This window comes from Mauremys reevesii, linkage group 3, assembly GCF_016161935.1.
Source record: "Mauremys reevesii isolate NIE-2019 linkage group 3, ASM1616193v1, whole genome shotgun sequence".
In the NCBI taxonomy this organism is placed as follows: domain Eukaryota; kingdom Metazoa; phylum Chordata; order Testudines; family Geoemydidae; genus Mauremys; species Mauremys reevesii.
The window spans coordinates 20,162,326-20,178,896 of NC_052625.1; the positions used below are offsets into that span (position 1 = coordinate 20,162,326).

Consider the following 16,571-nt stretch of genomic DNA (forward strand, 5'->3'; position numbering starts at 1 on the left):
GAATTGTGGGAGACACTGCATAGCAGAAAGAGGGACTGAAAATGGCAAGATGGGGAGAAGAGGAGGCCAGAATGGAGCAAAAGCTCACATCCTAGCTGACAGGTCAATATTGAGGAAAGTACTAAAGATTCAGTTGGATTCTTTGTATTTTTAAATTGTTGGAATGAGGATCATTTTACTTAACTGTCCAATTGTAAAGTTAATGCAAAGCAGACAAAATGAATGGGAAAGAACTGAGATTTACAGAGCTTAAAATGTATTTGAGAAGCGTTTCTTATTCTGCATCTATTTCACAGTTCTCAAGTTGTCTTTGGTTAGAAATCTGAAGACTGAAGCAACATATGTAAACAAATGAAAAGTCATCACAATCAGTTTAATGAAGTGCACAGATTAGCGATTGATCATGTCAATAAAAATAAAACAATTAATTTTACATCAAGTGTGCTTTATTTCCTCCACAGGTATTCTGTTAAATAAAGCACCATATATATACTGCCAGGCCACAGCTAAAGAGGATTCTTTACAGAATCAAATTTCTTGTGGTTGTTTAGTATACAAGTAAACTTAATTTTGATAATAAGAACCACAGCGATCTGAGGCAATCTGCCTCTATTATAAGGTACAAAACTGGCACAGAGGACACCATATTATACACAGTAAAAATGCCATAAGTTTAAATTACATCATACAGGGCAAGGAGGCCCTGTTCTCCCATACAGCCATATTAAATGAAAGCCACTACAGTGAACTCTTAATTACATAAAACATATCCATTATCTGATTGCCCTTTAAGAAAAGTACGGTAGATGCAAAAAATGTTTTAATCTGGAATTCTGCCTGACCAAGAATTAAGCATATAAATCTATTTTGCCATTCAAGCAGAGAGCACTGGACAAACTGAAGCACAAAACAGAAATAAGCAAAACTTATACAAACAGCATTTTTTGGGGGGAAAAAAAAACAAAACAAAAAAACTTAAAAGCAGACATGCTCCATCTAATGTCAAGAAGCAGCTTGGTTTCCTTTGCCAGATATCCTTGTGACCACATGAATCGTAGACTCAATGGTCCTACACAGGATGTCTAAAATGTCATGCTGCTGCATGTGACTAAAAAGTCCTCTGGAATGGCCACAACTGATTGATAAACTATTTTCAGGGTCCTGGGATGGTAAGGCTTGACCATCGCAGCCTCTTAGATCTGCTAGGTCAGATAAAACTGCTGAAATTGATGTGGAAGGGAACTCTGAGTCATCCTCAACTGCATTGGGATCCTTGGAATTCTGCAGATCTTTAAATTCCTTGCACTCTTCAAATTTACCATTGCCTGACTGCTCTTCTGTGTGTTGTGACCTGGTAGTTAACATCATGTCTTCTGAAAAGGAAGATGGAACTTCCATTCTGTATTCTTTAACAGAACTATTTTCAGGGGAAGGAGGATCTTGCTCAGTGCCAGGATCAATGATAGAAGAGTCTCTTGTCTCATTATCTGAAGTGCTTGTTGGAGTCAATGCCTCCCTTGGTTCAGTTTTCATATCACTGATGCAGCTGTCTACAGTATGCTCCTCATCGCTGCTAACCCGTCTTCTTTTTACAGGAGTAGCTCCTTCATCATCTGTAAAACCAATATACAATTTGCAGTGAAGTACATTTATCAGATTTGTTTTATATTTACATTCAAGTCTCGAGGTCTTTTATTTCATGTTTTTCACTTTCAAAAACTCTTCTGTATGTAGGCAAACAGCGCTCACTAGAGATCTCCTCTGAGGCTCATCAGATTGGAGAGATTCATTAAATGTAACTGCCTGCTTAAAATTTCACTTCCTTAGATTCTTGTGTGTTGCATTAGGGGTTGGAATCAGCAAATCTGAAGCTCCAGTGTTAAGTGGGTAACATAAGATCTTTACAGCAAGGACTGTCTTTTTATTTTGTGTTTGTACATCACCTAGAGTCATGGGGTCCTGGTCCATGACTAGGTCTCCTAAGCTCTGCCACAATACAAATAATAAATCATGATAATGACGACAATAAATAAATAAATATTTGTTGTTTGTTTAAACAGATTTCATTACATAACCTCTCTTTAATATGCTCAGCTTTGTAAAAGGTTTTCGTCTCCACACTAAGTGTAATGTTCTGGTCCAAGGAAGTAATCCTGGTCACACGGAGGTCAATGCTAAAACGCCTTTTGATTTCTATACAATCAGGATTTCACCCCATGTATTTTGGATTGATAGTGCATAATGTTATGTGTACAGAATTATTAGTTTGGATGATACTGTACAGAAAAAAAAACAGGTCCCTTACCTGAGAAGCTTACAATCTAGTTTACACATGACAACAGGGAGAGATGAGAGTGAGAAGCATCACACGAAGGAAACCGATAGATGAGATTTACATACTATAGCCTCATGAGGTTATTTATTGCATCACACACATACTGTGTCAGTTCCTATCAGTTTATCTCATTTCAGTATGCAAATTCGTCAAAATTAAGATTGTGCTTTTTTCTCTTCTTTTTATGGCACAGGAGTGGTATCAGCACTAAAAGGCTAGTCCAAGGAAGTGGGTGTTAGAATATTTTAAAAGGGGAGGTAGGCTCCATAGTTAGCAGATTATTTTAGACATAGGGATGACACGGAGAAAAATACAAAAACAGTCTCAAGGCCAGTGGAGCTGGCATAACAGAGTATGAGGGACGGGAGTGGTAGGGGATGAAACAAGAGAAGTAGTATGAGGAGCTTTGAAAGTGAGGACAAGATTTTAATTTCATGCTGCAAATGTGAACCTGTGACGGGGGTGATATAGTAAGAGCAGTGGGCAAGAAAAATGATTTTTGCAGAAGTATTTTGGATTATCCAGAGGGGTGCAAGGCAGGAATCAGGTAAATCAGAGAGGTGGTGGTTGCTCTAGTCTTACTGGGAGATTTCCATGGTATGGACCAGAATCTTGGTGGTACAGATTGAGCTGGAGATATGGGGAGGAAGAACTGGCAGGAAATAGCAACAGCGTGGATATGCGAGGTAAAGAAGAGGGAGTTGAAGATTACAACAATGTTATAAAAGGCACACCTTTAGTTTTTCTTTCTTTGGCTTCTTGCTCTTGTAATGAGTTCCTCTGTTGTTGACAAGCCCTGCATTTGTTTAGCAGTTCTTGCAAAGTTGGAATCAGGGCCGAATTCAGCTGCTTAGGGGTGTGCACTGAAAGCAACAAAGCAAGTGCTCGAAGGTCCTAGAAACATCATAAACAAACATGATTACTAAATACATCAAACTCTGTATTTACATTAATCCTACACACACACTATTTACAATTGAAATAGATTGATTTGTGTAATAAGTAGAGATACACAGATACCAGATGTTCTGAACCCTTTTCTGCTTCCAACAGAATAGATTCCTAAACTTTGTTTACACTATCGAAATTTCCCAAAACTTTCCCACTAGTATTAGCAATGTCCTTAATGTAGACAAAGACCTACTGTGAAAGAGCTGACAATATTAAGTTGTACACAACAGAATTAGCCCCCTTGGTTAGGATTTCTTAATGCCTAATTCCAATGCATTTTACACTAGTTCTGAACAACGAATAAAACATACTGTGGTTGCCAGCCTGACCGTGGAAAACCCAGCAACAGTTTTGGAAATTTTGTGTTCTGTAGAAGTGGCACTGAATATGGAGAATTAACAAAACGTAGAATTACTTGAGTGTTTCTGTTAACCCCAGGCTATTTCATACCACTGCTGGTATCTAAGCTCTGGGAGTAGAGGAGTTTGCATGTGCACTGATTTCCTGTGTGAACAGTGTGCTCTACACGTTGAGAATGCTGAAAAGGTTGTTCCACTTTTAGTCTCCAGACCATTCATTAAGTGGGGGCTCCTAAATCCAACAGAGCCTGTCGCTGGGGGCACTGTAAGATATCACAATATACATTGGCCTGTCTACATTATTCTGTTATGTAAACTTCAGCAAATCCCACTGGTTAAGTCATTAATACTGGGTCTAGACCAGTGTTAATTAAAGTATGTCACTAAGCTCTTTTCGATGGTGCTGACTTTGTATCAATGAAGAACAAGTAAAATGAAGAGAAAGAAAAAGGAATAATTCCTTTTTTTTGTAGAACCAATTTCACTTAGAACAATGGAAACAGAATTTTTAATTGATTACTAAATATTCAATAGATGGGTGAGCCTTTTCTGAATGGAAGTTATGTAACAAGAAAGGAATACTATGAATTTAAGATGTTGTATAGATGAGGGGGGAAAGACCAAAGGCACGGGGTCTGAAGGTGATCTAAGATACCAACCTAGATCCAATGCATCTGTAACTAGGGTGAGAATAGGCTGTGTAGGGGCAAATGGAACTCCCTCGCAAACATTCCTAGGTTTTATCTACTGGTTCAGAAAGGATAAGAACTGATGGGGTACCTGAACCACCATGTCTATATGACGATGGGCCGTTGAGTACAGAGTCATCCAACCCTGCAAATGCTTGAAGGGCAGTCTGTAGCCATGTGTCCTAGAACTTCGAGGCAGTTCTGAACTATGAGGCAGAAGGGCCAATAGTATGGAGGTGGGAGTTCTGAGAAGGCCACTGACTCCTAAAATGCTGAGGTGGACAGACACCCCACTGGAGCTGCTGGGCAAACTTACATTGGGACACACTAGATCTGACTTCTGAGTCCAATGAGGAGTCCATTTCCTCCAATCATAGGGGAGATGAACTCATCAGTATCAGGGAGTGGGGTTGTGAGTCTGGAAAAGGGGGAACCAATGAAATCATCGCTGGCTTGCCTCTAGATGTAATCCTACAGAGAGGAACTGTGAGCACAGAAGTGACCAGTACCAAGTGATGCTCTGGGGCTTGAGTCGGGACCACAGGAGCATGTGGTTCCAAAGTCAGTTCCTTGTGAGGCTCTTGAACCATGGGAGAAGCCGGTACCAACAAGCTGAATAACTCCCTGGCTGCCTCAAATGCCTCGGGTATCAACGGCACCAGAAGGGGTTCTTGAGCCTGCAGGACCAAGAGGTGCGTTGATGCTTCAGGGACTGGTCTAAATGAACTCTTCTTGGGTTCCGAAGTCAGCAATCCCCACTGGCTCACAGACTGCTCCTGGGGGTGCGACTTTTTAGGGCACCCTTATGAGTTCTTGTGAACACTTGGCGCTTTCCTGTTGGAAGGTTCTAGTACTGAATCCCTAGGAGACGTATGCAATCTCTTCTTAGGCACTGGCAATACAAATCTGGCTGATGACTTTGTAAGAACAGGAGCACTTCTGATAGACATGGACATGCTTGGTACTCACTCAGAGCGGGTGGGTTCTGATGGTGGATGAAGTGTAGAATCCACGAGCAGGTACTTGAGTCAGGCAGCCTTATCCTTTTTCGAATGATGTTTGAACAAATGTGATATTTGTCACTCACACGCACCTCTCTCAGACACTTAAGGCAGCTGGAAGGAGGGTCACTCACTGGCATAGACACGTTACATGAATGACATGTCTTGAAGCCAGGAGAATGGGGCATTAGTTTGGTATCAATCCCGGTACCCAATCAGGGACTGGTAACCCCACACTAAAAGACATTTATAGGTATAAGTTTACAATACTATTTACAGAATTACTATATAAGACTAAAACTAGTATTACAGGTACTACATACACCGAGGGAGGAAAGATATGAAGAAACAAAGATCGCAGCTCCAACAACCACAGTAGGAAGGAACTGAGAGGTGTCGGGGTCAGTGTGGCCCTTTATACCTGTGTGCACTGGTAAGAGGTACTAGAGGGAATTCATACTGCACTGACAGGTATGGCTAAGGGAAAAATCTTTGACATCTGTGCACAAGGCCTGCACATACCTACAGTGGAATGGAAATGTGGAATCACTTGAAGAAGAATTTGTTTTCTTGTGAGAAAGTGGCCCAAGGAAAACAGCCCTGGAATTCTTGGAACAAGATTTGGAGAGTTTACCTTTTCTGGTTGATGAAATATGCAAAGAGAAATAAGAACAGAACAGGCGCTTCCTAGGCTTCTTTAATGTTTTCCTACATTTTTCAATCTTTGGGATGATCTAATGTCTGTTTCAGAGAAATAATCAGAGGTGTTGAGTGGAGGGCAGAGAGGGTAAACTCTTTTTCCATATAATCACAGATGGGACTCAGGAATGACTTTTATCAGATCACAGCAAGGAGGTGTCTGGGGCTGGAGTGACAGCAGCCTACCCATATAATGCAGAGAAAGAGAACAAGAGGAAACAGAAAGTGAAAAAGTAGGTAGCAGAGAGCTAAAAAAGACTGATAAAAGAAGAATTTTGAAGAGCTCAGAATGGCATTCCAGAGCTATTTGCCTATTCTTTAGCAGAGCAGAGATTTCTAGCAGGGAGTTGGTGAGCAGCCCCCTTATCCAGGGTTCAACCTGATGGACACCTCCAGCTGTCTCTGACCAGTTGGCAAAGGGGACCCTGCCTATGCATATAGTTTCAATCAATATGTCCACTCTCTAAGGAAAATCCTCACACTGGATACAATCTACTGAAACTCTGCCATAGAAAGGAAACTTGTTTCTAAATGGTTTTATTATTTTAATGGCTTTGAAAAGTCTTACCCCATTTAAGGTAGAGCTTGCTTTGGAAATTTCAACTCGCTGGCTGCTGAAATCAGATTCTAGGCTTTGATATTGATTTATCAGATTTGTAACCAGAGTATTGATTAAATTGGCACAGTTTGCTTCAGAAAACACCTGCCCCTGGACCTGTAACAGAACATATTTATTTCAAAGCTCTGAAGACTTGAATTGTGCAAAGTAGTATCCTAAACTAATGTGATGTATAATAACTGCATTTCCATTAAATACGAACACTTAAAATACCACATACCTTTAGAAGAAAGTGCGTCAAGAATGTGTACACAATATTGTTGTTAAGAAAGGTTCTTTCATCCATTAGAATACATTTAATATATTCTGCAAAAACTGGATCTTCACACAGGAGTTTAATGCAGTTCTTTGACATAGCAGACTAAAGAGGAGAGAAAAATACTTTGCAATTTAATGCTGCAAAATTAGCACTGAAATTATGACACTAGTGAGAGCATTGTACATAATTATCTATTAAGGGTAACTGAAAGAATAGGCACCATCTGGAATAATGCCTGCAACATTAATTATCATGATAACTAACTAACTGGGTCCACTAATCCAATTAATTCACACTGAAAATGTTTGCCTGTCATTAATGAAAATAAACTACTACTAAGGACAAAAATAAATTAATTTGCAAACAGAATGCGGAGTACTTGTGGCACCTTAGAGACTTACAAATTTATTTGAGCATAAGCTTTTGTGGGCTAAAACCCACTTCATCGGATGCATGCAGTGGAAGATACAGTAGGAAAATATATATACACAGAGAACATGAAAAAATGGGTATTGCCATACCAACTGTAAGGAGGGTAACTAATTAAGGTGAGCTATTATCACCAGAAGAAAAAAAAACTTTTGTAGTGATAATCAGGATGGCCCATTTCCAACTGTTGACAAGAAGGTGTGAGTAACATCAGGGGGAAAATTAGCATGGGAAAACAGTTTTACTTTGTGTAATGATCCATCCACTTCCAGTCTTTATTCAAGCCTAATTTAATGGTGTCTAACATGGCTACCACTCTGAAATTAATTTGCATTCTTTGATTCACCTCATTTTATGTGAGGATGGAAGATTGTCAGGAGTAGTGTGTATTTAGTGAGATCCAGCTCCCCTGGTCTCCAAAGCAACTACTGCCCCCTCCTCTGTGGGTATAAAGTACCCTCCAGCAGTGGCACTGGTAGAGATCTGCTGCAAGAGGGGACAGGAGCCAGATCTCGGGAGGTGTCAGTCATGAATAATGATAGATATGTAACTTAACAGTTTTTATGTTCATGAACTATAGTAAATAGGGGTTACTCACCAGTAATTGTTGTTCCTGAAGAGCATGGCCTCTGCATATTCACATTTGTGTGATATGGTGCCTCTGGCATTGAGCTGTGGAATATTACTATCGAGCACTGTCTGTTGGAGCCACTAGTTCCTCCATCTCCCCGCCCAGAGGATTGGAGTAACCCCAACTACCCTTCAGTCTGTTCCCTAATTTAGGAATTCATTACCTGAGAATCTGAAGAAGTGGGGAAGGTGGGCAGAAGGTGTGACCATGCAGAGGTTACATTCCGGAAGAACAGTTACTTGTAAGTAACCCCCCTTTCTTCTTTGAGTGGCCTCTGCATAGTCCTGCTCATAGGAGATTAGCAAAAAGTACAACCCTTAGAAAATTCTTGGTGAACAAGGAGGGTGGTAACTACCAAAACGAGCATCAGCTCTAGATGGCAGGTCAAGAGAATATGCTGGCCACCAATCCACTCCCCCATGAGACCTCTGTGAGGTCATGAGACACATATAGAGTACAAGCAACAGCTTGGCAATGCTGTGTACAAGCCAGCAACAGGTGCTGCCTTTGGGTTCATCGGATATCTTTTGATATATGCAGGTGACTGAACAGCTGACAAGTCTTAACAAGGGTGTAAAAGAGAACTGAGGAAACAGACAAGTTAGTGGTCTGTCTGAGATGGAAACGGAGATGATTTAAGACTCCAAATGGGGATTGAGGGCACTAACCATGTCACACTTCCTATACAGACTCCTGTTTATAGAGAACTGGCCATTTGGTATGTATCTAACGAAGTCCAGGAAGTAGCTATGGATACGAGAAGTTCCTCTTCTACACTGTGTGGTACAGATGATAACCTGACAGAGATCCAGAGAGCTTTGAGAAAGAAGACTCCAATTCCAATTGAAAAGAAATTCATACACTACAGGGAATAACCCCGGAATGAACAACACACACTGTAATACTCACAGCACAACAATAAAGAAATCCAGATTCCTTAGTGCAGTCATGAAGGCAAAGCAGTAAGCAACCCTACTGGTCCATGGAGAAATGCTTCAATAAACTAGCGTATTACAAAGTGAGGGAGGCCCACTGCCCCAGGCATCTGAAGGAAGCTGAAATCACAACCCCTGCTATTTGTAATATGGTCCTGGAATGTTCAAAAATCTATAAGTCAGGATATCAACCCTTGATAATTCAGGATCAGGTGGAGAGTCTTAATCCAACCTAAACACAAAGATCTAGTAACCTGGAAAGTGGTGCTAACATCAGACACAGGACACTTGAACCAAACTGCCAGTTATTGCAACATCTTGGCTGAGTCTCATCTGATCTGCAGACAGATCTCCTGAACCAATGGAACTAGAGGGAATATGTAGTGGAATTTCTGATTCCAGTTGAGAAACAGATTTTGCCAGTGACACTGGCTTTTGTCTGACCCCAAAGTATAGCTTCAGATAAGGGATGTTGGGCTTGGTAATGAACAGGCTTAGTCTGGACTTTCCCTTTATATAATACCTGATGGAGACCTAAGACAGACATTGGTACTTTTGACAGATGAGTCTCTGGTCTTGATCAATGGGAGAAAGTCTTACAGACTAGACAAACTGTTTTCAACTCCAGAACCCTAAGGTAGAAGCTTTAATTTCCAACAGTGACCATATTCTATAAAAGGGTTGAGAACAAGATGACCATCTTACTCCATCTGGAAATATCCCTGTCAATAGTAAGAAAGGAAGGAATCGTGATGAACATGTGTTATCTTTACCTTCTGCATCTCGAATGGCCCAGGTGTAAGCAGCATCAATAAGGTATGTTTCCCTTTGTAATCAATCTTATGGAGGCCATACAAAGGCCTGGAGAAAAGGTATCACCAGTTATACTAAGGAACCTGTCTGTAGACCAAAGTCTAGATACAGACATTTTTGCATTAATGATTTGATGTCTGAGACAGTTAGGACAGGATAGCAGCGGTCTCAATTTTTTTAATGCTGTTTTAAAAGCAAAGTATCTTGTGGATACTTGTGATTAATTGGAGTGATATAACAGAGCTGGGTTTTGTTGCATGAAAAGGTTTGCTATAATGCCAATGCCACCTTACAGATAGCAGTTTGCCTTACAGCATTGCTGTACTGTTTCTTTATTTTTCGGACTGAAGAAAGACTGTGCTAACTAACTGTTACTCTAACTAGAAAGAAAATAGCCCCAAAAGGCAAAATCAAAAGAGAAACTGTCGAGAAAAGCACTGAGGACACTGGGCATGATTTGAGCTCACTGAAAGAAAAAGCAACAGGTTGGGCCACTCCCTCTTTTATACCCCTGGCATCCTTTGCAAGGGAAGGGAAGGAGCAAGCAGCCCCAAAACACAGCACTCACTAGAAAAATTCTGCAGCTGAACGCCAGAGGTGCCATAGCCCCCACGTGGGAATATGCAGCCATTGTGCCAGTACTGTTACCCCTGTGCCAGCATTTCCACTAAAAGCTGCCTATTTTCATGATTTTAGAACTTGGGTTATATACATCTCTTCAAGCCCGCAACTTGACAAGTAATCTAGGGTGATTTAATTTTTTTAAACTTTATTTGAAAAAAGTTTGTAGCTTTTTTCATATAAGCGCAGGAGTGCGGATGGGTGTCCTGGACAAATTCTAACTCAGGTAAGTATATTCTAATTACCTAAATTCCTCCTGCACTTTCAACTGGGTATGGTATTCTTCACTCCCTATCCTAAACTGTTGGGTGAAATAGTTGTATGCTATTAAAAAATTCTATTCTAGATCTACAGATTAGATTTATTGATCTTTTATATCTATCTATCTATCTATCTAGTACTCTTCACTGTGATATTTGGGTATATTACAGCTCTGAAGCGGCTGGACTTCAATGGTGGGCGAAGCAATCTCTATCGACAAGCACAAGCTCCAAACCTCCTAATATTTATGCGTGTGTGTAAAGTTATTAGCATACAAAAGTGTTTGCAGGATCAGGGCTATACATGATCTGCATATCAGTTAGCTTCTTCTTCTTCTTTTTTTTTTTTTTAAAGATCCTTCAGGATTAAAGTCACCATATAAACTCAAGATGTTACTAATTGTTTAAATTTAATTTTAAAAACGTTAAAATTGTGAACAAATTAACAACACCCAATACATTTAAAGTGTACTGAATTTAATTAGTAATTAGTCTTATGAATTGCTGTTTAAAAAGTAACTAGCTTTAAAACATGTAAATATAGTCACATCTTGTAAATATTCTTGTTCAGTTAGTTCTCAAACCCATTTAAATTTTACCTGAGTCTGGCACAGCTCAGTCCAAAGTTTGGGAAACAATGCAAGATGAAGTGGTAAACCTTCATAAGCAACGAGGACACCTGAAATGTTAAGAGAAAACAAAACTGATGACATAAAGAACTACCTAAAACTGATCTTTGTAGGATACATTTATTTTTTGGCATAAATAGTTTTGAAGCACCATAAAAATTCAGAGGACTATATCCTAAACCAATTACATATGACCACAAAGGTCTAGCATCTAGAATGGCTTTTATAGTACAGTTAGTCTACAGAACAGGACTTTGTTCTACATTTTTACCTGCTGAGTCTAAAAATATAGCATCTGATCTCAATATTTTCTTCTTTTAATTTTTTAGCTGGAACAATTTATCAGTTTTCATATATTTTGAGAAACAAAGCAGCACAGGGGGGAGGGATAGCTCAGTGGTTTGAGCATTGGCCTGCTAAACCCAGGGTTGTGAGTTCAATCCTTGAGGGGGCCATTTAGGGATCTGGGGCAAAAATCTGTCTGGGGATTGGTCCTGCTTTGAGCAGCAGGTTGGACTAGATGACCTCCTGAGGTCCCTTCCAACCCTGATATTCTATGAGCACAACAAACAGATTTGAAATTTCTTAAGCTTCATCTTCACCTCAAGCCACAACTTTATCTACATACACTTAATGAAACATTGGCTAGGTGACACACTGATCAATAGCAAAGGTTACACATTGTTGATAAACACTTCAGCACAAAAATCCCACACTAAATAGTAATTCTGCTGTGTGGTTCATGGCTTGAACAAAGAATGAGTGGGTGACTCAATGGCTTAATGAATTCTTACCTGTAAAAGCCAATCCACACTACCTCCATAATTTTGTAACTAGTCAGAAAGATAGCTCTTACCCAGTTACAAAGAAACCTTCCTGACAACATAACCATGTTTGTGTATCTACACCTATCATGCTGCCTAACTATATTGTATTGTGGGAAAATCTGAGTAGCTATTCCAGAAGATGCACACACGGAGCACCACTCATTTGTGTGGCAATTCATTTTAGGATGTCCTACACAGAGAGAGCTGGGATAGAGAGCTGGGATGAAGGACTGCTGAACTCATTAGACAGGCACAGTATAAAAAAAAAAAAAAAAAAAAAAGTGTCCTGGAATTGTTATGGAAAGACTATTCTAGGTCTGTGGCAGGGGTGAAACACAGCTGCCAAGTGTGGAGGTAAAAATCATTTTCACTAGATGAGCACAAACTCAGCTAAAAGTTATAGTGTGGTCAGGCCCTAACTCACTAACTAGAATCAGGTCTATAGTGACAGAGCTGGTGCCCTCTGATGGCTCTTTGATTGCTTATGTAAAATGAATTGGTGGTCTCAAGTCAGCTATTACTGCACAGATGAGGTGTCCACATCCCAGAAACCACTGTCAGAGTTGGCACTAATTGGCACACTTGTTAGCAGTCTCAGCAAGGCTGAGGATTAAGGTCTAGATTTGTAAAGGTATTTAGGTATTGCTGTGCTCAGCTTTGCAATACAGAACTGATTCAGGAGCCTAAATCTCATTTTCAAAAGGGATTTAAGCATTTTGGAGCCTAAATCCAACTGACTATCTATATACTGAATTATATTCTAAAAAGTAAGTACATAGTTTCACATAATTGCCACAACAAAACATCTCAATGGCTAAGGAAGTCTGTTTAGGTAGGATTTACTGTTTAACTGCCATACTTACTCATCTTAACTAAAGTTTCAGTAAACTTTTCACAGTTGATTGCAACTCGACATAATAGATGGATGAACTGATGGTACGAAAAGAAGTAGTCTAGAAGCATACGATCATAAACATCATCTTTACCCTGAAGATTTAAGAAGACAATTTATAAATAGATTAATCTTAAATTAAGCAACTGGGCAACTACATGACATACCTAAAAATTTAGTTAATAAACGTATTAAGAGCCGTTAAGTTTTCTATGCATTTAATAATATACTGCTGTATAACTTGATGAGAATTTCCAAAACTAACTCAAAATAGATGTGATGTGAATAAAATTAGATGCTAATTTGCAGATCAGTGTACATACATTCAGTTTTTAAAGGGCATAACAATAATCAGATTAATATCTGTTTGCAACACCCAAAATGTACTTTAAAGACAGTTTTATAGATAGGGCCATAACAAATTCACTGCCATGAAAAACATGTCACAGACCATGACATCTGGTTTCCCACCATGAAATCTGGTCTTTTGTGTGCTTTTACCGTATACCAGGGGGTCAGCAACCTTTGGCACCCGGCCCATCAGGATAAAGGTTTATCTGAAGCGTTTGCAGGCACGGAGCCCCGCAGCTCCCACTGGCCATGGTTCGCCGTTTAGGGCCAATGAGAGCTGGGGGAAGCAGCACTGCCTGAGGGATGTGCTAGTCGCCGCTTCCCACAGTTCCCATTGGCTGGGAACGGTGAACCGCGGCCAGTGGGAGCTGAGGGGCTCCCTGCCTGCGGACGCTTTAGATAAACAAACCGTCCTGTCCGCGGCTTTACCCTGATGGGCTGGGTGCCAAAGGTTGCTGACCTCTGCCCCATATTATACAGATTTCATGGGGGAGACCAGCATTTCCAATTAGGTGACTCCCAAGCCTTACCTAGGTGGTGGGGTCAGAGTTATGGAATTGCTGATTGGAGCACTGCTCTGCTGAAAGCTGCATCATCCCTGGCATGCTGAATGGTGACATAATGAGAGATGAACATATGCACCGAGGACCAAGTTGCTGCCCTGCAGATTTCTTGTATTGGGACCTGGGCCAGGAACGCCTCCCGTGAGGCCTGTGCTGTACGTGCCAGGGCCGGTACCTTGGCCAGCTCATAGCACATATGGATGCAGAACATGATCCAGGAAGATATTCGAGATGAGACTGGAAGACTTTTCATCCGGTCTGCCACCACTACGGACAACTGGTTTGACTTCTACATCGAATGCACTAAGCCGTTCAGGAAGGCTAGCGCCAGCCGAACACCCAGGGAGTGCAGACTCTGCTCAGAGCCACTGGCATGAGGCTTAGGATAAAAAACAGGCAGGAAAATGTCCTGACTAGTGTGGAAGTGCGATACAACTTTAGGAAGAAAGGTCGGGTGACGTTGGAGTTGCACCTTATCCATGTGGAAAACTGTATAGGGTGGGTCGGAGGTAAGGGCCTTTAACTTAGACACCCTCCTTGCTGATGTAATGGTGACCAGAAAGGCTACCTTCCCCAATAGATAGAGAAGGGAGCAAGTTACCAGCAGTTCAAATGGGGCCCCATCAGTCTGGAGAGGACCAGGTTAAGGTCCCACGTGGGAACAGGCTGTCTAATCTGGGGATGTAGCCATTCCAGATGCTTGAGAAACCGGCCAACCATAGGGTTGGAGAAGACAGAGCGTCCAGACACTCCCGGGTGGAAAGACGAGATAGCCGCGAGGTGTATCTTTATGGATGACACTGCCAGGCCTTGCTGTTTCAGGTGCAGAAGGTACTCTAAGATGAGAGGTATTGGTGTTTGAAGTGGGGGTATATGACACTGGTCACACCAGCAAGTAAACCTTTTCCACTTTGCCAGATATGTGGCCTTAGTGGAGGGCTTCCTGCTGCCATGTAAGACCCCCCAAACTTGTTCCGAGCACAGAAGCTCCATGGGGTTCAGCCATGAAGCTTCCAGGCAGTGAGGTGGAGGGACTGCAGGTCAGGGTGATGAAAACGACCGTGGTCCTGAGTGATCAGGTCGGGGAGGAGTGGCAACATGATTGGGGTGATCACTGACAGTTCCAGGAGCGTGGTGTACCAGTGTTATCAAGGCCATGCTGTTGCCACCAGAATGATCTCCGCCCCGTCCCTGCGTAACTTGAGTAGGACCTTGTGCACGAGAAGAAACAGGGGAAAGGCATAGAGCATGCAGCTTCCTCAGAGTAGCAGGAAAGCATCTGTGATTGAGTCTGGGCTGTGTCTCTGGAAGGAGCAAAACATTGGGCACTTTCTGTTGCTCTGGGTGGCAAACAGACAGACCTAGGGAAAACCCCACATTTGGAAGTGTATGACATCCGGCCGGATGGACCACTCGTGATTGCGGAAGGACCTGCTGAGGTGGTCCACCAATGCGTTCTGAACTCCTGGTAGAGAGGATGCTTCCGGGTGAATGGAATGGACTATGCAGAATTCCCATAGCCGGAATGCTTCCTGACACAGGGGAGAAGAACGGGCTCCACCCTGCTTGTTGATGTAAAACATGGCAGTGGTGTTGGCCGTCATAACTGCCATGCACTGGCCTTGTAGTTGGCCCTGAAAGATTTGGTATGCTAGCCACACTGCGCTCAGCTCCTTGATACTGATATGAGAGAGAGCTCATCCTGCGACCAGAGGCCCTGTGTTTGGAGGTCTCCCAAATGTAAGCCCCATCCCAGAGCTGACACATCCATTACCAGGGACAAAGGGGGCTGGGGGCTGTTGAAGGGACTCTTTCACACACTGTCTGAGGGTCGAGTCACCATTGGAGGGACTCGAGTACTTGCTCTGGCACCGTGACCAGAGCTCAGGCTGTCACGCCCCGGGCGATAGGTCGAAGCGAACCACGCCTGGAGTGGCCTGAGCCTCAGTCTGGTGTCCCGGACCACGTACGTGCAGGCTGCCATGTGGCCGAGGAGACTCAGGCATCCCCTTACTGCAGTGGTTGAGTACTGCCTGAGGCCTTGAATGATGTCTGCCATGGTTTGGAATTGGGACTCTGGCAGAAGTACTCTTGCCTTAACTGAGTCCAACACTACCGCGATCAACTCAATTTTCTGAGCTGGTGATAAGGTTGACTTGCTCATGTTGAGGAGGAGCCCCAGTCTCTCGAAAGTGGATCTGATTAATCGGATTTGGAACTCCACCTGTTCCCTGGTGCGTCCCCTGAGCAGCCACGCATTGAAGTAGGGGTATACCTGCACCTGCCTCCTTCGGAGGAAGACTGCTACGACTGACATGCACTTGGTGAACACTCGGGGGGCTGTTGACAGGCCGAAGGGAAGGACCGTGAAAGGATAATGTTTGTGACTGACCACAAACCGAAGGAATCGTCTGTGTGCAGGCCAAATAACTATGTGAAAGTACGCATCTTTCATGTGAAGGGCGGCGTATCAGTCTCCCAGATCCAGAGAAGGGATAATTGTACTCATGTGGAACTTCAACTTTACCATGAACTTGTTGAGTGCCCGCAGGTCTAGAATGGGTATGACCCCCCTTGGCCTTAGGGATTAGGAATTATCAGGAATAGAATCCCTTGCCCCTGAGGAACCTCCTCCACTACTCCTATGGCTAGGAGCACCTGAACCTCCTGAATAAGGAGTTGCTCGCGAGAAGGGTCCCTGAAGGGGG

At 42.3% G+C, this 16,571-nt stretch overlaps 1 protein-coding gene across 6 annotated transcripts in view; it reads right to left on the reverse strand.

Annotated features, from left to right (window-relative positions):
* Nucleotides 1-354: 354 nt before the first annotated feature.
* Nucleotides 355-16,571, reverse strand: part of USP34 (ubiquitin specific peptidase 34) — a 310,790-nt gene continuing 294,573 nt past the window's right edge. For 4 of the 6 annotated variants that reach the window (XM_039529335.1, XM_039529338.1, XM_039529336.1 and 1 more), the window contains 6 exons: nt 12,921-13,044; nt 11,201-11,280; nt 6,874-7,014; nt 6,603-6,749; nt 3,070-3,229; nt 1,003-1,613 (listed from right to left, as the gene is read on the reverse strand). In XM_039529335.1, coding sequence (XP_039385269.1) covers nt 1,003-1,613; nt 3,070-3,229; nt 6,603-6,749; nt 6,874-7,014; nt 11,201-11,280; nt 12,921-13,044 — 1,263 coding nt within the window. Of the gene's footprint in view, nt 1,614-3,069; nt 3,230-6,602; nt 6,750-6,873; nt 7,015-11,200; nt 11,281-12,920; nt 13,045-16,571 lie in introns of all 6 variants that reach the window. The other 2 variants (XM_039529334.1, XM_039529332.1) reach the window with 1 other exon arrangement.